Source organism: Oryza glaberrima, chromosome 4 (genome assembly GCF_000147395.1).
Source record: "Oryza glaberrima chromosome 4, OglaRS2, whole genome shotgun sequence".
NCBI classification, from domain to species: domain Eukaryota; kingdom Viridiplantae; phylum Streptophyta; class Magnoliopsida; order Poales; family Poaceae; genus Oryza; species Oryza glaberrima.
The window spans coordinates 17,500,659-17,524,158 of NC_068329.1; the positions used below are offsets into that span (position 1 = coordinate 17,500,659).

Sequence of the window (23,500 nt, forward strand, 5' to 3'; positions counted from 1 at the left end):
TTCCAAATCCTATGAAATTCCTATGGAATGACACATTACATGTGGATTTTAGAGGAAACTTAGCAAGATGTTCAATCTCTTGGAAAATTTCTTTTGAGTCTATCTCTTTCATCCGACTCCTGTGTTTTTCCTGCGGTCTAATCAAACCTCATTCTTGTGTTTTTCCTGTGTTTTGCAATTATCTGGTTTACACTTCATTTCCTGTTAGAATCTTGTGTTTTTTCTATTCCTCTATTTTTTCAACCCTACGATTTGAAGGGGCCCTTAGTATAATTTTTTTGCTTGTTGAGTCTAGTAGTTACGCTGTTATCATAGATAGATGTTCCGAACACACCTAAGGTTTATCGGTTATTCATCGATGATAAGTAAAACCCTAATAAGAACAAGATAATTTTATCTTCGTTCTAAAATTAAGCTATTCGTAATGGTGGATCCAAGACCCGACAACCCAGAGTTCGGGCTCATTGTAAGGTCTTGAATTTATAGTGATTAACGAAGTTTATAATTGTTGTTGTATTTGCAATCAAAAAAGATTTTTGGGTCCGTCATTGGTGTAGAAACGGAGGGTGTAATTAATCTCTCTATCAAGAAATAATAATAAAAAAAAGACACAGTTACTATCTCCGTCCCAAAATAAGTGAAGCCGTAGATATCCGTGCCCAATGTTTGATCGCCCGTCTTATTTGAAAAATTTGTGAAAAATTTAAAAATATTTAGTCACACATAAAGTACTATTAATGTTTTATCATCTAATAGCAATAAAAATACTAATCATAAAAAATTTTCAAATAAAACGAGCGGTCAAACATTGAACGTGAATAATGCAAAACTGCACTTATTTTGGGACGGAGGGATTACTAATATCTGCTGACCAGACAGGTTTGCTGCGAGTGCAACAGCGGGTCCAGATCAAAACACGTGTAATTTTCCTGATCGTTCATGTGGGTAGTCCTGCGTCGTTTCTCGTGGAATTCGTCTAAAAACCTCCGCGTCCAAACACGGCATCATTCTTCGGTTCCTTGCAGCAGTTTTTGGAAGGTAGCAATGCACGCCGTGTATGCTTGTATCGCCGCGCAGAGATCCACACCTTAATCGAGTGCTTGCCGCTTGCTAGGCTAGTGTAGCCATCATGCCCATTGCCACTACACCGAACAAAAAATACTCCTCCCATCTATGTTACCACAGTGCTACTACACTGCACATTATGCGTGCGTACACAACACAACCCAAGAGTGTACACAGTAGTACTACATAGCTGCTACCTACTCTTCACTTTCACCATGTGAGCAAGCATGGCACAGCATGGAATTTGGCCAGCTACATATGCAAGTATATGCAGGAAAATTTTGCTGGTTATGGGGGGTATGGGTGCTCAAGAGTCTGCAAGCTCCATGATAATTTTTCACCACCCCCTGACATGGCCAACGTGTCTGGATTTCTTGTGCTAGCTGGTATGGTTGGCCGGGAGGAGGGGAGAAAAAAGTTTTCCATGGGGCGAATTGATGCGCCACATTGACCGGCCCTGTTCTGCCTTTTTGCCAAAGCCCATTCATTATGCCCACGCACATCTAACTTTCTGCCCCCCTGCCCATGTACTTCATTGCATCTGCCTTCTTCCATCATGCCTTTCTAGAAACCATGCAGCTCATTATTTGCTGCCCCTGATCTGATCAGGCAACAGCTTCTTCCAACAGGCACAGCTTTTTATTTATTCAAATGGAGATGCAGTACGTGCCATACGTATATAATATGTGTATGGGAAATGAAGCAGGGAGAAGCTTCAGCCCAATTATGATCCTGAAAACAAATTAGCAATGCAGCTAATGTACATTGGTTAAGACCATCGAAAAGATTGTCACAAAGCACAGGTACCTTTGTCAAATGCAGCAATGACAACCGGTTTGCTGCGGCATAACATATGCATCCTAACAATTTCTTTTCCAGGGAATCTTTGCTTGCAATGCGAACTTTCCCCCCCTTAAAAAGATTTTTAAAAAAAAGGGAAAGCAAGCTAGACAACATTAGCCATTTCGAGTAAGATCTGCCTTTCATTTCCATGATCATGATCGCTAACATTGTGTAAGTAGCAGTAGATTCTACCTAGTGGGCGGCGGGATCGGTAAAGATCTCTCCGAGGGAGGGAAAAGAAAAGGGTGAGGTTGGCATGAGCACAAGAACTGGGAATCCAAATGATGGCTTTGCTTTTAATTGGTGATCATGGTTGTACGCTCGTACTCCCCTGGAATCTTAATTGCCTGTCTCCATGGGCAGCAGCTTGCAACTGCAGAGCAAAGACGACTCCATGCATCCATTGAAATGGATGGCCATGACAGTTGAGGTCGCTACTGCTACCGGGTCACAGGGAATCATTACATCGATGAAAATATGATTTCATACGTACATCATCCATACGTGCAATGAAATTTTCTCAGGCTTTAGACAGGAAGTGTTTTAAAGGCCACAAGAGCAACAAGATCGTTCCCGTATCCCTCCATTAAAATTTTTCAGGTATTTAAAAACTGTACATACCAGATTGTACTGTCGTTGTACCGGTCACCAGCTCTGGTTCACCGTGTGCCTGCTCCAATCTCTGTTCTTGATTATTCAAAAGATGTGCCAATCTCCTGTGTGCTCTGAAAAAGGTATTGCCACGACTAACTCAGGCTGGACCATCATTCATAGTCCATCTGGGAAAACATAATAATACTGTTAGAGCAGGTAGAATAGCAGGCTATAAGCCAGCTATAACATATTTTAAAGAGATAAAGAAAGAGAGAGAAGAGCAGCGGGCTACAGATCTGTAGCCAGCTACAGCACGGACTCCAAAACATAATGTGTGTATGACAGGTGGGACTAGGTGTTAATTGTACGTAAGCAACTATTGTATATATTAGCTATTATATTGGTTATAGATGATTTGAAGCTAGTAGTGGGCTATTAAACTTGATCTTAGAGAAACAATGCAAATATGCAGTTTGATCCATATAAATTTCATTGATACGAAACGGAGCTTGAGAGCATGTGCGGTGCAGTCCTCTTCTCCGTGCCTCGACGGACCACACATCTGATGCCAAGTACCAGCTTGCATTTGTGAGTTCCGAAAGGGCATAAGCGTAATCCGGCTGTCTCCACGCATGTCTCCACAAGGATCCCCCTGTGCAAGCTAGGGCCAAGCCTTGTGTTTAGGCCAGGGAGCTGTATTAGCTGCAAAGATTGCTATCTTATATATGCAGCCTAGAGAGTCCAGGACTCCAGGCTGTCCAGCATCATTGCCCGCTTCTCTATTTCTTCCTCTCCCATTCTCAGCCCCAATCCTATTTTTGCTGTCAAATACTACTACTACTCCCTCCGTTACTAAATATATGCATTTTTAGAGTTTTTCATGGGAACTAAGAAGGTGAAATTAAACAGAGATGGTTCTAATTAATTAAAGATGAGGGAGTACGTGAAGAAATTAAATGACAGGTGATTGTGATAGGTTGAGATGAAGAAGTTGATGAAAAAGTTGCTATATTCTAGAACAAATTTTGAACGCTGGAAGTTGCTAGTAGGATTGTGATTGCAAGTAGGATTTTTCTTCACAGATTCTGTTACTTGTAACAATCACACTATCATACTCATCAAGATGCTTTTGAAATCAATAACAAGCGTGTGATATAGGCCAAGGGGAAAAGGAGGGAAAAGAAGGTATACATGAGAGGGATATGTCATAGTCATACGGCATGCAGTAAAAATTGGAGGTGTGTGTGTGAGAGAGAGGAGTGTAAGGAGAAGCCACAATTGTGCGGCATTCAATTGGGTGGTGAGGGGATCATGATCACCTGAGGGTGGTAATAAAGGAAGGGAGTGCAGTAAGTAATAATAATCCTGGTAAAAGAGGAGGGGGAAGAAAATGAAAAAGGGGAGAGGAGGGAATGATGAGCGAGGACCCGGAGATGAGCCATCATTACGAATCTTGGGCCGTCCAAGGCCCATCATCATCATCATTTGAAGCCTTCGTCGTACCTCTCATTCGCTTGCTCACACCGTCTTCTCACTCTCTCATTCGCTCTCTCGCCATTTGGCTTTGGCCAGCTGAATCATTAGGGCACAACCAGCTAGCACAAATTACAGCGGCTGTCCCTTGTCAAAAGGCTACAGAAGAAGTTCTTGACTCTCGCAATGCAACGAGCTGGTTGAGAGCATCTCTAAAATTGAGAGAGGAGCTAAATTAATTTGGTTCTTCCTACCTTCATACGAAAAAGCCTCTCTATCCATCACATATTAACATTCCGCTCTATATTTCTGCATACTCTAACATGTTCTTTATATCCCACATTCCTACCCTTCATAGAATCAGATCAACAAAATTTCAATCAAAAATAATTCATAACATCAGTCAACAGAGAAACACACTACCATTTCAATTAAGGCAAAATTGGTTATATAGCATCGAAAGTTCACGTTTTTGGTTTTATAGCACCGAAAGTTACCGGTTCACTTTAATAGCACCCAAAGTTCACCATGTTTTTCCGTCCGTCTTGATCCAGCCACACACACGATATGACGTTTCTACCCCTCACAAGTACAATTATAATACATGTCAATGAGGGGTAGAAATATCATATCATGTGTATGGCTGGATCAATAACGATCAAGACGGACGGAAAAATTGACGGAAGTGCTAAAAATGGGAACATGGTGAACTTTGGATGCTATTAAAGTGAACCGGTAACTTTCGGTGCTATAAAACCAAAAACGTGAACTTTCGATGCTATATAACCAATTTTGCCTTCAATGGTCAATTAAATTCATTCATAGCAGAGAGAAACACAAATCTCACCCTCTTCGTCTAAATCCAATGAAGGGAAAGGAATGAGAGGAAGACGTGGTTGGAGCAATGAATTAGTTAGTTAGATGGGATGGGAACACATATGGATAGTCTATTAAAACCCCTTTCGAGATGGAGAGCCGTATAACCACTTCTGTTGGAGAGATTCAACTATGCAACCGTTCCAATATATAAGCTTTTTTTTTAAGTATATGGGTAATTTTATTATTCTTGAGAAAGTATCTAGAGTTACCATACTTTCTAGTGTAAAATTTAGTATCTCTAGATACTAAGTACGAAGTATCTCAAGGTAACTAAAAATTTTAGTATAAAATTTATGTACCTAATTTAGGTACCTCAAGTACTGTAAAATTCCTCTAACCAGATATATAGAAAATGCTTATATTTTGAAATATCGTCCAGGTGCATAGTAAAAAAAATTTCCTTGTATATCGGAGCAGAAGAACTATCTTAAGCATTGATAAGAACGTACGTATTTTTTGTGTTTAATAAATAGGAATGGATTGTTGAAGGGGGGAAAAGAGTGCGGCGGCCTAACGATGTTTTCACATCGGCACGAGACGGCGAGATTAGCCGTGCCGTGGTGCAATGGAGCGGGCGGGGTGACGGTGCCGGCATGGTGGTGTGCAGCGGAGGGGAGGAGAAAAACGCAGCCACCGTCACGTGAGGGCCGGACCCCCACGGAACCTCATCATTAGCCACCATTTACGCCGTCCCCTCGTTCCCTCGCGTTCAAAGTGCTCGATCATGAGAGCGGACGGGACAATCCCCCCGTAAGAGCAGGTACAATAGCAGGCTATTAGCCAGCTATAAACATATTTTAATAAGATAAACGATGAGAGAGAAGAGCAGCGGGCTATAGCACGGACTCCAAGACGTAATATGTATATGACAGGTGCGACCATATATTATAGTATAGTAAGCAACTATTATATGAATTGGCTATTAGATTGGCTATAGATGAATTGGAGCTAGTAGTGGGCTATACTATTAAACTTGCTCTAACTCGTACGTTGCACTATTGAACTTGCTCTAACTCGTACGTGCAACGCCCAATTCTTAGGTGGCCCGCGCGTCAGCGAGGGGGGGAAGAGCTTCGTATCCACCAACGAACGGCGACGAGCCGGACGGACGGGAAGGGAGGCTTTTCTGCGCCTATAAATAAGCCCCACCACAGCAACGAGCTAGCAAGCACAGCACGCACAGGAAGGCAGGAGGAGAAGCACGCACATACCAGGAGGAGGTGCAGGACTGCGTGCTCCTTCTCGTTGTTCCTTACTCACCTTTGGCCTCTCGCTGCCTTGCCCCACAGCGACCGGTCTCGTAGCTTAGGTAGTAGTAGCCCAGCCTCTCGCATCACTTCACACTCGCTGCCCACCCTGCCTCCTCTGGTGTCGCCGCTCGACCTCTCTCGCCTCTCGTCTCCAACTCCCCAGCAGCGAGCAGCATCTTCATCACAGCTCTCAGCTCCCTGCAGAGAGGAGGTGATGTTCTATTAGTCCCGTCACTTTTGCTTTTTTTTTCTCTCTTTCTTTTCTCTCTTCCTTTCATGGTGATTTGCTCTTCTTGTTTGCATGCATGCACAATCATGCGCGGGGGTGTCAAAATGGGGCCTTCTCCTCCACTTTCTCTCGGCGTAACGCCTTTGCGCTTGGCACGCTTTTTGTTTGTTTCTGCTTTGCATGCAATCTGCTTCCTCCAATATGGAGTACCACCTTTGGTTTGTTCAAGCTGTTTTCATTTTCCATTAGTAGTTGGAAGAGCATGTTAAATATGTATTATTAAGTGTGACCCTACTTGGCTAATTCACTTTCTTGATTACGTAGAAGCTTCAGTGTCTATTCTGTTTTGGCCTCACAATGTGAATATAATAAGAAAGTAATATAGCAGCAGCTTCTTACACTACCTCTGAGGATGTAGCCAAAGCAGGGACACCCTGAGTATGCAGGACAATATTTATCGGATCTCGAGCACAATAGTCCACTGTTTCAGCTTCGATGTCGTCTTTCTTCCCCCCTCTCTCCAGCCATAGCAGAGTACATATAATATGAGACTCGAGCATGCGAAAAAGCAATTAAAAAAAAACGTACCGCAAAATAAGTCCAAAACAGGGGTCCACACAGTGACGCCACATGGCTGCTAAACTTCGTTATGCTGTTGTTGTTGGTAGCAGGGCACAAGATGGACAGGCTGAACGCGAAGCTGTACCTGCAGAACTGCTACATCATGAAGGAGAACGAGCGGCTGCGCAAGAAGGCGCTGCTGCTGAACCAGGAGAACCAGGCCTTGCTCACCGAGCTCAAGCAGCGGCTCGCCAAGACGAAGGCGGCGGCGGCGGCGGCGGCCGCGACCAAGGCTAACGGCAACGGCAACATGCCCGCCGGCGGCGGCCGCGCGTCCCTCCCCGACCTCAACTCGGCTCCGCCGGCGCACGGCCATGACAAGGCCGTGCCCAAGTCCAAGAAGACGGCCGCCAAGTAATGCAGCTTCGTGGCTGTCATGAACTCATGATCTATGTAGTTTGTAGCCGTCAAGAGTTTTAGCTCTGGGTGTTAGGAACGTTTGCTTAGTGTTTTTAGCCATGGAGCTGCATGCGCGCCTAGTGGTTTGTAGCAGGGTCCTTACGGATGGATATATATAAGCTAAATCAACTAGGAGTATATATACATAGTTGGGTCGCTGTGTGCTTACTACATGGCAGTGATGTTTCAGCAGCTCTTGCTTTCCTGTCAGCACCACTCGAGCCAGAATATGGCAAATGTCATTTACTGCTTGTTTGATGATAATGTGCCGGTCTAATTTAATGCATTATGCTAGTACTTTGGATTCTGCCTATCCGTATATTGAAGACCTTTTTGTGCAAATTAAAGTCTCATAAACACGTTAGTAGTTTCAAATCAAGCACCAAAACTAAGTATGGAGGTTCTTTATTAGGGATATACTCCAAAGGATTAAAAAAACAAAAATCACATGATCTCTATTTAAGATGGCCTAATGAAATGTAGATATGGTGCTGATCGAACTCAAACTGTACAAGAATTGTTGGCTTAATTTAATAAAAATGGAACTGGGGCTGATGCCCTTATGCCTTTTCCTCAGCCTTTAAAACGTACTCCCTGCTTTTATAAGTAGTATTTTGATTTCAGAAAGTCAAATGTGAAAGATTTTGACTAATAATTAGTTAACATAAAAGTACATTTAGTGTATAAAACTTGTACAATTAGATTCATACTTCAAAATACTTTGATTTGTTATCATACTTAATGATTAAACACAAAGACTTTCTAGGATTGCCCACATTCATATAGATGTTAATGAATCTAGACATGTACATGACATAACTTTTGCCCTTCTTTAAAAAATAGTTAAACAGTACGATATATGTATACCTCTCCATACTTTCTAAGGACCATAAAAGAGTCACTATCTAAAACCTATACTAGAAACCTCAAGGTCAGCGTAACACAGCAGAAAAAAAAAACATAAACAAAAACATAAACACAACAACAATACACTAACCTCCATAATGATTCTCTGCCTCTGTATGGAGCAAGCAAAATCAATGTGAAGTAAACAGTCCCCATCTACTAATAATATGCCAATGAGCAAATATGAAGTAGTAATCTCCAGTAACCTGCCAATGAGAAAAAAAAAGGCATCTCAGCATGTGGAACACAATGATGTCAAGTACACCCTCCATATTTTAATGTATGACGCCGTTGACTTTTCAACCAACGTTTGACCATTCGTTTTATTCAAAATTTTTATGCAAATATGAAAATATTTATGTCATGCTTAAAGAACATTTGATGATGAATCAAGTCATAATAAAATAAATGATAATTATATAAATTTTTTGAATAAGACGAATGGTCAAACGTTGGATAAAAAATCAATGGCGTCATACATTAAAATATGGAGGTAGTATTTCTTAATCACACTAGCTATCAGCTATAATATGCTGATCACCTGAAATCAATTGTTAAAATTTTTGGCTACACTAGAGAACACATATTGTGTCTTTAAAGTAAACTACCATAGTCATTACTCCATATTGGCGATGAATGCTACATTTGCAAATGTCAGTACAAAGTGCAGAGCTTAACTCTAAGAGAATATAACACTGCATTATAATTGTTGAGTTTGATTATGTGTTTGTGAGTTGCTCACAAGCCACCAAGTTCTATTAGAACAAATTTAATATATATAGCATATAGTATAAAATCCATTAGCTCAACATTCCTGAGCTGCACAAGAACCACTGTACATTTCTTATCATGACTTTGCTTTTGTCCCACATATCCAAGAATCCAGGAGCTATTGACAGAACATACATATCACCATTCCTCGATCACATCAACACATCATCCTCTGCTCAGCTGCTATCTTCTACTACAGTTTCACCACGAAACATACAACTGAGTACTATAGTGGTATAGCCCTCCACTCAAACCTTTGGTCTGCGCTGTGACCTGTGAATTGTGATAGTAGCACAGGAAAGATTCTGGGCTTACAAGAAGCCTTTATGATACTCTGAACTATATACTAGTACAACCTCATTAAGCAACAAAAACCAGAGTATAGAAATAAGGATATATATGGCCACAATCAAGTTCACATAAGTTGGATGCTCATACCAGTCTCACGGCCTACTTGTCGTTTCTCCCCATTTGATTCAGAAGACATGAAAGGAATTCTAAATCAATATCCAATTATCCAAATGGAGTCAAACTATTTTTAACTTTCACAAAAGATGACATGCAAGGGTAATATGTAGGACCTCTTGCTTCCTTGGACCATGATTTTGGCCTGCATTCCCCAAAAAATACCACATGAGGATAATAAATAGTTCATTTCGGGACCATTTGGTCTGGGCAGCCTATGCAAGAGGCCAAACAAAAACATGAATGCAACCTGGCACCTGCTAATTCTGTAAAAATACTTGCTCTTCACTACGAAAATGATGGTTTTGGATGTCAACAGATGTACATCATGAACAAGGACAAGTAGAAATGAGTATAGCTGCACAAGATCATTGCAAAACAGTGCCAGCCAAGTATCATGAATCCCTTACAATCAAATGCATCCCAGTACATAACAGATCATTGTCTGTCAGTAACATGTCCTCCATTTCTTCTGGAAGATTATATCCAAATTGAGTTTATGGGGCATAGCAGCATTTAACATTTATATGTCATTCATGTAAAATATATGGCACTGAGATGTAGGGCAACCAGATGAAATACATTTTGAGAAAGATACAATACGAGTGGGTTATAATTCTTGTGTAGTGCAGTATACAATAGTATCACCTGACCGACCAGATTCACGGAAGGGGTGACAGAATAACTAGTTGAAGATCAAGCTATCATCCCTGGCTTCAAACAGTTGGTTTTACTGTTTAAGATGAAAAATCTTTTTTTTTTAACAGAAAGATGAAAAATCTGAAACAATTATACACAAGAAATGCTAGTTTCTTACAAGGGAAATGCTCTAGTACCCCTAAACCATTTTATTAAAAACTACTAATGCTGTGCGAAATCAGGATCAGCGACAACTATGTGTGTCAAAAGCTACATTGATAAAATCATCGATCAAAACAGATGCATCTTATCTTAGCTAAAAAAAATTGGTTACATCAAGTAGGCTACCAGGCTTATACGCAAGCTAAACTAAGCAGGATGCTTTGTGCCGTTTTCTTTACCTTTTCTTCTTCCTTTTTAAGAAACTTGCATTTTTCCTTTTGTTTTAACCTTCCACCCACTTTGACAGAAGACATCCCTTCTCAACCTTTCATGGCAAGAAAGAGTTACATTGATCCAAAAAAAGTTGCATTCATTCTACAGTTCCGTAAACTTGCCTTAGAACGCTGACCAACTACAACTCATCAAATCATAAATGTTCTATCAGAACAATAGCTTAGCACAAAGAAAATTTCGTCGGACTCAATGACTAGAAAACAAGAAGCCCCTCGTACAACAATCCGCAAGCAAAGCATCCATGTGGCTACAATTCTACTAATTTGTCACAAACCGACCAAGCGCAAGGTCAGCACATGTCAGGCCACGGCCGGGACCAGGTCAGGTAGACAGAGAAATCTGTATTGATGGCAACACCACAAGAACACCTGATTGCTTGTTTGAACTATCTCTGGATGCGGGGCTACCCTCCTCCTCCTCTTCCCCCACACCAACACAAGACCACAAGCATAATGATCAGCCCGTATGCAGGCAGGACGCGCAACTTGAGCAATGGAACAAGGCGGGATGGAGGAACACGATCCCCTTTAATTTCCCTACGGAATCATTCCCCGCACGGCGGCATCCGGGAGGGAGAGCCCCGCCCCGCCCCGCCCTCTAATTGCCCTCGCTGCCGGCGGAAACAGCGTTTCTACCGCCGCCTCTGAACCGATCGCCACTTGGGGTAATTGGAAGCCTATGTACGTGGGCGGGGGAGGCGTCGGTGCAACGGTCGCATCAAGAGTGAGAAGTTCGTCGCAGTGGGGGGTGCGTACCAGGTTGGTCGCCGTGGCGCGTCGCCGGCCGACCTCCCGGCCCGGCGGCCGCCCGCCGGCGAGAGGAGGGGCCGGCGATTCGTCTCCGCCATCTCCGGTTGGCCTGCTTCGTTCTTCTTCGCGCAGATGGGGTTAGATGGGCTCATTTAGATGGGATTAAATGGGCCGGGCCGAATGAGGAACACACGTTCCTGGGCTTTTTATTTTGGGCCAGACATGCGGCCTCGCTGAGCGCACACAATCCCATCGAGAAAACGGACAATATGCCACTCTCTAAGATTGGTTCAGATAAAATGCCACTCAATACAATGCACCGGATAAAATGCCACTCAATACATTGTCTACCGGATAAAATGCCACTTTAGAGACTTTTGTGCCCAAAATGCCCTGGAGAGAGAGGGGGGAGAAGGGAGGGCTGGCCGACGGCGAAGGCCTCGCCGGGCGACGGCGGAGGTAGCCGGCAGTGACAGCGGGGAGGGGAGGACGACGACGGGGAAGGAGGATAGGCCTCGCCGAGCGGCGGCCGACGTGGACGACGGGGAGGGAGGAGGAGGCGCGGAGGAAGGAGGATGGCGCGGCGAGCAGCACCGACCGGCGACGGGGACGAAGGTACGAGCTCCATTGCAGTCGCCTCTTCCGCCGGCAGCCGCCGCCGCCCCGTCCTCCCCGCCTGCCGCTGCCGCCGCCTCGTCCTCCCGGCGAGGCCTATCCTCCTCCCTCCACGTCGCCTCCTCTGCTCACCGCGCCATTCTCCTCCTCCCCCGCGCCGCCTCCTCCTCCCTCCCGGTGGCTGCCTCCGCCGCCGGCCGGCCAGCCCTCCCCTCTCTCTCTCTTTCCAGGGTATTTTGGGCACAAAAGTCTCTAAAGTGGTATTTCATCCGGTAGGCAATGTATTGAGTGACATTTTATCCGATGTATTGTATTGAGTGACATTTTATCCGAACCAGAGAGTGGCATATTGTCCGTTTTCTCCAATCCCATCGGTTTCCCTTCTCTTTCCCGAGACCCCGCGTCCCCGCCGGCCGCCGGCGCACTCACGGCGGCGATGCCCATCGCGGCGGGGGAGGCCATGCCTCCGCTTCCGCCTCTGCCCTGACGGACCCCCTCGCTCCCCTCCTCCAGAATCCCCTTGCGTCCACGAGACCCGCCGCGATCTCGAATTCGCCGGTCCACCCATGACCTACCTGGCGACGTCCCAATCGTTCCAGTTTCCGATGATCGATTGCTCCCGCAACCGAAGGTTGGGGGGAGAGGAAGCTGCAGGGTTACTCGAGGCGTGATCGCTGACGGGGGCCGCACCGCCGCGTGGAGCAGCCGCTCCGACTCCGAGCCATACTTGGTGAGCGATCGGTTCCCCTACTACTTGTCTGAATTCTGTTCGATTAGTTCGATAAGGGATTGTAGTAGATTGGAAGGGGAGTCCGGGACAAATTGAAACCACCATCAATGATTCTCTATTTTGAAAAGCATGAATGATTCTCTATTTTGAAAAGTTGGAGTTGCTGTAGTGTCTGGGAATTGTTCAGTGGTATACAGTATACTTGGTCTGGACAAAATGTAACTGAACGAGCATCGGATTGTTGAATTGTATTGCATATAATATATGTGATAGAAATTAAGTGTACTTTACTAGACATCTCATATATTTTTGAATTATATATGTGATAGAAATTAAGTGTATTATACTACACATTTCATATCTATTTTGTTGATTTGGCATCGATATTAAGTTCCTCATTGCATTGAAAGAGTTGAGCACTTTGAAACCAGTGTTCATATCTTTTAATGCAGTCATCTCTGCAAATTAATAATCCAGATTGCTACTACATTGATTGTTGACAGTATATCTGTTCTTTTATTCTTTTATATCCAATCGGTACATTCCCCATATTAGGATGTTGCGTGGCTGGACATCTTTAAGGTTCCCATTGGAGTCTAGAATGTTGCGCATTCCTTGTGTTGTTTGACTCTTTAATAGGTATTTACTGGAGGCAGTTTTTATTTTTTACTTGCACCCTTTGTTTCTCTTTCTGAGTACGGATGGATGTTTCGTGATTCGCAGTTCCTTGTGGATCAATAGGACCTGCTAATAGTAATTAGCGTGAGCACGTAACGTGCTAATCTGAAATAGTTTCAGAATGCAATTTTGATGGGTGAAATAGAAATATAACCAAGAAATGTGTTTCAAGTGCACATCAAATTTTGGTAGGGTTATAATATTTTATTTAGGTTACACATAGATGCAATCATTCAAAAGGAAATAATAAATTCACACGTGCCGTATCCTCTTTGTCTTATAAGAGCAGATATGCTCATAAAAATCATATGAATGCAAACAAATGGTGGCTGGCAATGGCAATTAAGATTTTTATAAAAAATGGCAGAAGCTATGGCAGACTAATCTTTCATATTTGGTGGAATAGCTGGAAGGAGAGAAATAGAAGTATCTTTCAAAGTTTTTCCACCGATCCATTCCAGGTTTCTTATCTCATTAACAATAAGGTTCTTCCGTACTACTAGCTTGAAGAGATTAACTCATTTGATTTATGTTTTTTTATTTTTTTTTGCTCATTCATTCAATAAACGGTATTTCTTGTATGACATAATATAGCCATGCCCTCAGTTAATCTTTCTTTCTTTAGTACTCGCCACATGTCATCTTCTGAAAGTGAGAGGCATGTAATCATACCTTTTCTTCCTCTACTTTAATGCATTAGGCAGCACTCTTGCCATAATTAAAAAATTGTTTGTGATTATTGATAGTTAGTACTAAAAAGTTAAAAAGTGGGTGTAAAGTTTTAGTGTATATATACCCAATTATGCTCTTTTTAAAACTGCATTGTGATGAAGCTACATTCTGAAGGACTTGCTTCAGAAGGCTGCCAGCATTTGTAGCAAACTTCATAACTCTTTTCTGTTATGCTGAAGTACTAGGAGTATTAAAGATGAACCCACTCCTGTAGATGAATCACACTTCTGGTAATATTGTTGTAGATATCTTTCTTTAGCAAATTTTATTAACATAAAAATACATGTTTGGTAAAATCAATGTTCAAGAAGGCGATAAACGCTAGATGGTCGGCGCCTAGATGCCGCTTAAGGCTGACTTGCTCAGGGGTTTCTGAGCAACTACTTGCATATAGCACAAAAGGGTAGACACAATATAACATCATATGAACACATCAATGAGGGCATGGAGAGTTGAGAACTGTGTAGATTTCAGAAAAGAGAAATTAATCACAAGCCACGTACATCAAACAACATCAGCCCTCCAATCCAATGCATTCACAGCAGCCGCACCCAACAAACAAGAGAGTAAAATGAACAGATCATCAATTGCAGTAGAGAGAAAGTAGAATAGAGCCGTAGCAGAGAGCAAGCAAAGCACATAATTCTAAAAGTAAGATTGGAGAGCAAAACCACCAAATCAGGGCAGCAGCCTAATGAGCTGCGGGATGCCAAATCGTGGTGGCCATCCTGCATCTTGCGCCAAATTGTCGCCTTGGCACCAAGTAATGCTGATTTTTAGAGCACTAAGTAAAATGATATTGAAATTTTCAATAAAATTTCACATACTGGCACTTTGTAAGCATTTTCATTATATTTCACAGATTTATTTCACCTGTTGTTCACACAAGACTACCCTTAAACAAAATGGAAATGGTGTAGACATGTGAAACTGATGTGTGGCAGGCCCATAGGATAGGATGCAAACACTTAAAAGGTGTAGTTTCTTAAATCTTATGAAGAAGAAGTGTTGTTCTCCAAACCTTACAAGTGTAGAGATAACTCGGATTTATGAAATCTACACTGTTTTCTCTGTCAAAAGTCTAAGCAAGTAAATATGTACGGGGAGGGAATTTATGTAGAAATGTATGCATAAATCGGCTCTTCTCGGCTATCATTTTCAAAGATGCAGCCTTGCATGAAATAGAACTTGTCAATAATGTCTAGTTCTAGCAAAGGTCCCACTTACAATGTCTCTTTGAGTTTGTTCAACTGTTTTGAAAGAAGAAAATCCCCTGAAGTAACTTCCATCCATCTATTGATCACCAAAGCTGGAACTGTGTGGCAATAGTACTGTTTGGTAAATTTGGAGTAGAAACAGACAACTTGGCCAAAAAACACGTACTATATTTAATAAGGCACACAGGGTTTTGCACATCAATCACCGTACGATATCTGTCATGTATATGAGTTGTAATCCATGATGCATATGCTAGCTAGGTTCACTGGACTTGATCTGTAGTAGGGGGCATGTGCCTGGGGGAATGACAGCTTTTGCAGTGTGCTTCAAACTGTTAGAAGGAAAAATTCACAATTGAAATATTCATGCTTATGGTTACAGTGTTACACTGAAGGGCACTACTGCACTCTAATAGGCATTAGCTGAAACAGCGATCCAGTTTCTGATCATCTAAATAACTTCAGAGCATGCATTGCTAAAATGTACATTATTTTTGCATGACCCTGCAATAACGTAGATTAAGCGGATAACTGTGAGTTTGTGAGCAGGACTGCTGCTTCATGCGTGTAATCATGCCAAGGAGTGGGGATGAACAGAAGAAAGGAGTACTCTCATATTCCGGCGGGCTGTGAAGAAGTGGGGTTAAAGCACCAAAGATTAAGACGGTATCCAGGATTCGACACGTCGGTGAGGCTACCTTCAAGTCTGGAGTGGCTCGAAGACCGAGGAATATCCTGTCTGTTGCAAAGACCTAGCAATACTGTAAGTGCCTCTCTTACGTCCCATATTTTTGCCTGTCAAATCTGCGAAATGTCTCGCATGTTTGCTAATGCTAGTTTATTGGAGCACGCTGTACGGCGGTGCTGTTTGATAATTCAAATGGTGTGCCGTCTGGTACACTTAGGGAAACATGACCTGAGAATTAACGACAAAAAGATGCATGTGTGTAGCCACAGTAGTTATCTAACGTAAGTTCCAAAGCTTTCATTTAGCTCATTTCGTTATTAAATCTGCAATAGATTTTCCTGCAAGATAGTGCAAACAGATCAGTAAACACTGGCTGCTGAGATATATGGTTGTAGCAGGAAGATAAAGCCGAAGTACTCTTGCACTCTAGCTAGTCTTGCACTCTTATCCAGGCGAAAAGTCTTGCACTCTTGGCAAGATACTACTGGCGGTAGCAGATCGAGCAGCATACTCTTTTTAGTCTCTGGATCGACCGTGGACATTGTGAGTGAACACAGTATGCAATTATTGGCGCCAGATGCTCATGAACACGTAAATGTTCGCCCTTGTTCATAGACTGTCTGGGGCTATAACAAATTAATAGTAAGGTCAGCACTTTTGGCCAAGTGATCAGGATAAAGTAATACTGTATAATCTACTTCCTCTGTCCCATATTAAATTTATTTTTAGCTCCTTGTATTTGTTACAAAATAAATTCATTTTTAGAGTAATTATTGCATCGGAGTTTGTGAAAAATAGGGAATAATGATATTGAGAGTATAGATAAAGTGATGAATAATTACATTGGGGATATAATAAAGTAGGGGTATTCTAGTCGTTTTCTTTTATATTGATATGTGTGAGATGGGTGAAAAATGAACTTTTTTTTGGGACGGAGCTAGTAACAAGTTTTGGTTTGATGTGCTTAATTTGGAGCTGGTGGCGTTGAGAGTTAAGAGACAATGTTGTTGCGGCTTAACTGAACATATCAGGAAATCAACTAAAGTTTCATTTTCTTACAAGGCTAGAGAAACCCATTACTTACTTGGAAACAGAAAACAATTGTTAGTATATGAGAACAAACTAGTGGAATTAATGAACAGTTTAATATTGGGTGTATATGCCCTGGTAGGTGCATGCCGTATCATGCATCACGGATTGTATGGCTAATCTATTGTTAGCTAGTATTGAGTGCCGATATATTCAAGTGTGATCTGACCAACCTTTTTTAATTTAAAAACAGATGACCCATAAGATTGCTTCTGCTTCCTATATTTGGGAAAGTTAATTTTTTTTCCTTTGCCGGGGTATAGTCCGTAGTCCTGGACAAAAGATTCTATAACAATTAACAAATTAAACCCGCTTCAGCGGCTATATGCAATGCCAATGCTGAATATTGGTCAATTGGATTAAAACATATACAGATATATATTACTGAAGAAGGAGCGCACATGCATTATAAACCTACTATAGCTTAGCTTGGATGCTAGCAGTGACAGGAGTATGATATATATCAATTCGGTAATTGTTAATTAGTAACGTACTCCACTTCTTATTACGTGTGAACTTAATGTTACTCAAAAGAGCTGCAAGGTGCAATCCCCTTCTTGTCAAGCCATCTAAATTCGTATGTAGTTTCTTAAAACTACATTATATATTTCGACCTATTAATTATAGCCACAGCATCATGATTTTTATATACTGTGATATTATTATAGTTTCGAACCATAATAATACCATATGCATATATGTCATCTACAGTATCGGTGTAGAATTTGCACATTTTAGTATCAAGCAGAATAATCTCTGATATAAAAAGTATTGCTTCGTGCAGTGATGATTAATGTATACATGTTCTTTTAAGAGAACAAATTACAGCGACAAGGATTGGAAGGTCCATGGACGTCAAAAGGTACGTAACACATGTACTTTCGTCCTATTTCTTTCCTGGACATGTTTGCTTGCTTGATGTATATGCTCTAATAGTAAGCTAGGATTCCAGTGAATATCAATGCCTTTCTTCGTTCTTCTAATGGTACATGTTTAATCCATGGTACTATATATCAGTTAATTTTATAAAGAAATCTACGATAACTAAAGCAAAAATACGATCGATAACATTGAGAATTAAGACACTTTAATGATTACTCCAAAACCTAGTTCTCTCTGTCTCTCTCTAGTTAGTCTGGAGGTTGCAGATTGCATTGTGCATGCAAGGCTGCAAGAGACTAGTGTATTTTCCCCTTATCATCCTAGCTAGATATATTATAGTTCTATAGTTCTGTATACAGTTTGCTGCATTAACGAGCAGACTGCTCTACCTTAATTTGTTCGGCAATATTAACCATTTTACCTGGCAAAACCATCCCATTAAATAATTGTAATTGTATACTCTCTTCGGTCATAAATATTTGATATTTAAAACAAAATCTTGTGAAACTTTTGACCATTAATAGTTTTCTCAAAATGCTTTGTTTAAATGCATCAACTTATTCTAATATAAGTTTGATGGGCAAAGTCTTAAAAATTTGACAATTTTAGTTCCATTTATGGCCAAAACTTGTGCAACCATTTACTTGCTCAATTTTTAAATATATAACACTGTTGATTTTTAGATATGATATTTAACCATTCATCTTATTAAAAAAATATGATGCAAATATTAAAAAAAAATATAAGTCACGCTTAACGTATTTTGTGTTAAACATCAAATTTATGACTGGAGGGAGCAATTGATTCATTCACCTGGCTACAGTACGCAGTACGTTCCGTGTGACAATTTTCGTTTCATTTTGTTCATTTGCATTTTATATTAATTCACGACAGCACAAAATCAGTTATTATCTGTTATTTTCCATACAAGGTTTGTTTTTCTTGACTTTGCAAGGCTATAGCTAGACATAATACTTTTTTAATAAATTCTACGTTTTACCATTGACAAGTAATTGGTTCTACGAATTACCATCAACGAATCTAATTTTTACGAAATACCATCACACACGCACTTTTCTTTTTCTTTTTCATCGTTATTAATGGACTATTAGTTGATTGACTTAGATAAACCCCATATAAAAAGTTCACTTTATCCTAAAATATAAGGACTGCCTAAGCTGATATTGCACTTCTAAGGTGGTCTCTAGAACACCACAAAATAGATTTTTCTCCCGCCTCCTCTATATACTAGTACTAAGTACTTATAGTACATGGGGAACCTTGAGTAAAGGGATCGGACAAATCTATTATAACTTATTAAAGGAATAGTAAAAGGAGCCTTCACGTTCACTCTCACAGCTTAGAAATTCTCACATTAATCGGGGAAAAAAAACAGAGTCCATATAGGAGTACAATTTAAAAACAGCTGAAATTCGGAATTTTAAATAAGGAATATAGAAAAAAGAGACTGGAGTCCATACCGGTATACAATTTTGAACTGTTTGAAATTCGGAATTAAAAAATAGGTAAACTAAAACTAGAGGTCAGAGTCCCTATAGAAATACAATTAATAAGGAATATTGAAAGAAGATTCTATAGCCCATATAGAATATAATTTAGAAAAGAATAAAATTCGGAATTAAAAAATAAAAAAAATATTAAAAGATGAGTTTAGAGTCCATATAGAAATACAATTAGAAACAACAAAAATTTGGAAATTAAAAAAGGAATATTGAAAGAAGATTCTAGAGTTCATACAGGAATTTAGAACAAATTGAAAGTCAAAATTAAGAAAAACAATAAAAGTAGAGTTTAGAGTCCATATAGAAAAATAATTTAGAAATAATTAAAATTAAAAATTAAAAATTAAAAATAAGCAATATTGGAATAAGAGTCTAGAGTCCATATAAGAATATAATTATTTTGGAATTAAAAAAAGAATATTGGAAAAAAACTTAGAGTCCATATAGGAATATAATTTATAAAAACATAAATTCGAAATTAAAAAATAAGAATATTGAAAGAAGAATATAAGGTTCATATAGGAATTTGAACTAACTGAAAGTCATAATTAAAAAAAATTAAAAGTAGAATTTAGAGTCCATACAGAAATACAATTTATAAATAACTAAGCTTCAAATCAAAATTTTAAAAATAAGCATGATTGGGAGAAGAGTCTAGAGTCCATATAGGAATATAATTTAGAAATAAGTAAAATTCGAAATTAGAAAGTAATAAATAACTATCAATACAATAGAAATTCAAAATTGTGTTGTTATTTTTAATATATCTTAATAATAAATATAAAAATATTTAAGCTATTATATGAGAAAAAAATATAACAATGCTACCATGCTAGTTAATCTGAAGGCGTGCACTTCAAATTAGTTGTGCAAAGTGTGTGATGAATTTTTCGTATATTGCCTCTACAAATTAATTAATTCCAGCTGGGCAAGCATGCATGTTAGATATATACCTCAGCCTGGCATATATAATTTTGTGTCACTTGTTCATACATATATAACTAGGCATATATAATGATTTAGAGAGAAGCATAAAACTAGCGCAGCACACGACCATTGCAGGCACATATGCTAATGATCTAATATTACCAAATCAACCAAAAGGTTAATGCAAATGATGGGAAAGGGGAGGCCAAGAATTGATGCTCTTCTCATCCGCAGCCATATTAACATTATACAACCACCTAGAACAGATACGGCAAGAGTACGACTAAACATATATATGCACCGGCCTGAGCTATATAAATAGCAATGCATATCTTGTCACAGGAAAGCTAGCTATAGGACGGGATTCAGATCGATCGAGAAAAATATATGATGGTCATATCAAACACTCACAATCAGACCAAGCTAGCAAACGATCGAAATCAAACTAGGATCATGCCATAAAAGTACAAACACGTTACTGCAAGCTGCAAAAGTGCATATATAGCTAGCTGCAGCCACTCACACACGCACATAACAGGATAAATATAGTAGCTTGTAACTGACAAAGTGAGTACTAGAGAGCCATGGCCACTTCCTCTTCCTGCCTTCGCCGCCCGACACGTCAATTTAAACTGCTCCCAGTCAACACAATGCATTATGCATCGCCTTTCGCCTCTCCCAGCACCAGCTGTTTCGCCGCCGGCGAACATTGCGATCTTCAGCTGGATATACGCAGGAGCTTGAGATTGACTCAAGCTATAGTGCAACACGTACGAGGCGAGTACGTCTCACGTGTCTCACCTAGCTCTTGCAGACACGGATATATAGGCATATATACCAATTAACTACACTGACGAACTAAACAGTGGCTCGCGCTTGCTGCACCGAGTTCTTATTTGGTTCATATATGGCTAAGCTAATAGTGGCTGATATATATATGCCACTAGGTGATCTAGCTCGATCGATCCCTAGATTATATATGTAGTAGTCCATTCTTAATTAGTTGCAATATATAGTTTGGAAGGCTAGCTGCATCTGCAATTAATATTGCAGGAGGCATATTGCATGCCTGCAAGAGGGGCTTAATTTGGTTTTTGGCAGTTTGGTTAATTAGCGGCGGCGAGCGGCCGTCTCTCGCTGCGCGTTGAAGTAGACGGCGGCGACGGGGAGGCCGAGGTCGTTGTCGGCGGCGAAGCGGCGGGTGCTGAAGTAGTCCCTGGAGGAGGGCGGGGTCACCGCCTGGCGGCGCTTCTGCTTGAACAGCACGAGGACGAACCTGTGGATGCCAATGTTGGGCTTCGGGCTCTCGTAGCTCACCACCTCCCTCCCTGCGCATACATACATGCATGTATATATATATATAGGTTATTCGTGTAAGTTTGTTCAGAGAAATTAAAGATGATCACAAGCCAATAATCAGCATGCATCATGCGTGTATTGTGCACAGCCATGGGCTCATCAGAGCTCTCGTTTTAATTATTAAACTTGTAAAAGCTAAAGCAAGGTGTACGTATATATATATCTGTGAAAAGGACTTACCAAAGGAAGCATCAGTGGTGCCAGGAATATCAGTGACGATCCTGCCAGGGTCAATATATTAATTATGTTAAACTAAAGCGCATACTTTATCAGATTGAGCGCTATTTTATGAGTAGCTGAGCATATATTATATTAGTGATGGCCATTTGTGTTGGTTCAGGTAGGAACTTGCAGTGGTTGTCTACCGGAGGGTGTTTCGCTAGGTAAGAAGTTAATTATTATCTACACTGTACTTCCTCCGGTCATGAAAATATGTTGTCTTAATTAGATATGTTTCATGTCAAACTTTAAATTGAGTCTGGACATCCATATATAATTTTTAAAATATTTATATTGGATGCATGAAAATTATATTAATTGTGTGTAGATTGTCCTAAAAAGGTACTTCTATAAAATTATGAGTTCATATTGTTTTCCAATGTTTTGTAATACAAATTAACAAGGCTGTGTAAATGTCCAAAACATAATGTTTTTTACCGGAAGGAGTAGCATCAATGACCTAGCTAATTTAGCCATGTATCTGCAGATCACTTCTGGTTTATATTTTTTCATGAATATTTGATACTCATGAGGTTTATTCATGTTTTAACAATAGGAGCCATCTATGGCCTCAGCGGGGATTAATTACTTGTAAAATAATGATATATATTTACCAGTGGAGGTGCTCCCTCAGGTACGGATCACTAGGCCCTGGCACGTCTGGATCTGTCATAACCTGAAGAACATCCACCAACACGCTCATGATTATTAGATAATATCATTATCCTACTATGTTGACATATATTTTCATATCAGATGCACAGAGCTCATAAGCTGTGAAAGCTTGTCAATTTGTGTGCGAGCTGATAATTAATCTGATTAATTATGTCCAGGTGAGGGGCGGCAGGCACAGACCAGTGTGAAGAAAGACCTCAGGTCGCCGCCCTGAACCTCGACACGCGGCTTGGACACGACCGCCGACGGGAAGAACTCGTGGCCGTTGAACACCTGCTTGTTGGAGCTGTAGGTCGCCGTCATCTTCACCGTGGGGTTGAAGTTGTCGATGACCTCTCCGATCACCTTCCCGACGACGAGAGGCTCCAGCACCCTAGACATGGTGGCTAGCTGCAAGAGGCTAATCTCTTGAGAACGTACTGAAGGGAGAGAAGGTGAATACTGGTGATGAGATCGAGAGGGTGTGTGTTTAGTAGCTCGTGGTGTGTAGGTAAACACGAGATAAACAGTCTCGAGTGGTTGCTGTCTTGCTGATGACAATGGGAGAGCCGGCCGGGGCTCTATTTATAGCTGCGTGGAGCCGATGGATCGAACTGATAAGGAAAATGTATAAACAATGTAAAGTATTAGAAAATATGTAAATTGTCCCATCTTCATTTTCGCCTAAATGTACCAGCTGAATTAATTATTAAACTGACACACAACTCCAAAAGGTTTAAAATCTTATTCCTTTTTCACCCTCTTTTTCAATGTTTGAATCTCAAGAAAATAGCCTGATTCTAAAATGTGCCATATGAGAGCATTTGTTCGAGTTATAGTATTTACGA

The 23,500-nt window shown here is 40.6% G+C and overlaps 3 protein-coding genes and 1 long non-coding RNA gene across 7 annotated transcripts; 2 read left to right on the plus strand and 2 right to left on the minus strand.

Moving 5' to 3' along the window:
* Nucleotides 1-862: 862 nt before the first annotated feature.
* LOC127771250 (uncharacterized) lies at nt 863-11,724 on the minus strand. 4 transcript variants are annotated; one of them, XM_052297116.1, is made up of 5 exons: nt 8,351-11,724; nt 6,922-7,039; nt 6,738-6,851; nt 6,115-6,302; nt 870-2,633 (listed from the first exon to the last, which is right to left on the minus strand). In XM_052297116.1, the coding sequence occupies exons 1-5, from the start codon at nt 8,413-8,415 to the stop codon at nt 2,513-2,515; spliced, it is 606 nt and encodes a 201-aa protein (XP_052153076.1). In that variant the 5' UTR covers nt 8,416-11,724; the 3' UTR covers nt 870-2,512. The 4 variants fall into 4 exon arrangements, 1 of the variants encoding a protein (XP_052153076.1); XR_008017117.1 differs by lacking the exons at nt 6,115-6,302; nt 6,738-6,851; nt 6,922-7,039 and having other exon boundaries at nt 863-2,687; nt 8,351-9,640; nt 11,346-11,724; XR_008017116.1 differs by lacking the exons at nt 6,115-6,302; nt 6,738-6,851; nt 6,922-7,039 and having other exon boundaries at nt 863-1,797; nt 2,530-2,687.
* On the plus strand, nt 6,167-7,658 carry LOC127771249 (protein LITTLE ZIPPER 4-like). The gene is made up of 2 exons (XM_052297115.1): nt 6,167-6,315; nt 7,005-7,658. Exon 2 carries the CDS (start codon nt 7,013-7,015, stop codon nt 7,310-7,312), a length of 300 nt encoding a protein of 99 aa, XP_052153075.1. The 5' UTR covers nt 6,167-6,315; nt 7,005-7,012; the 3' UTR covers nt 7,313-7,658.
* Nucleotides 11,725-11,732: 8 nt separating the features above from the next.
* On the plus strand, nt 11,733-23,366 carry LOC127771251 (uncharacterized). Its single transcript, XR_008017118.1, has 6 exons — nt 11,733-12,684; nt 15,861-16,074; nt 17,873-17,950; nt 22,120-22,162; nt 22,555-22,632; nt 22,832-23,366. It is a non-coding gene; the product is annotated as an uncharacterized LOC127771251 (long non-coding RNA).
* LOC127771248 (protein SELF-PRUNING-like) lies at nt 21,508-23,054 on the minus strand. Its single transcript, XM_052297114.1, has 4 exons — nt 22,854-23,054; nt 22,613-22,674; nt 21,960-22,000; nt 21,508-21,748 (listed from the first exon to the last, which is right to left on the minus strand). The coding sequence occupies exons 1-4, from the start codon at nt 23,052-23,054 to the stop codon at nt 21,531-21,533; spliced, it is 522 nt and encodes a 173-aa protein (XP_052153074.1). The 3' UTR covers nt 21,508-21,530.
* Nucleotides 23,367-23,500: the final 134 nt, after the last annotated feature.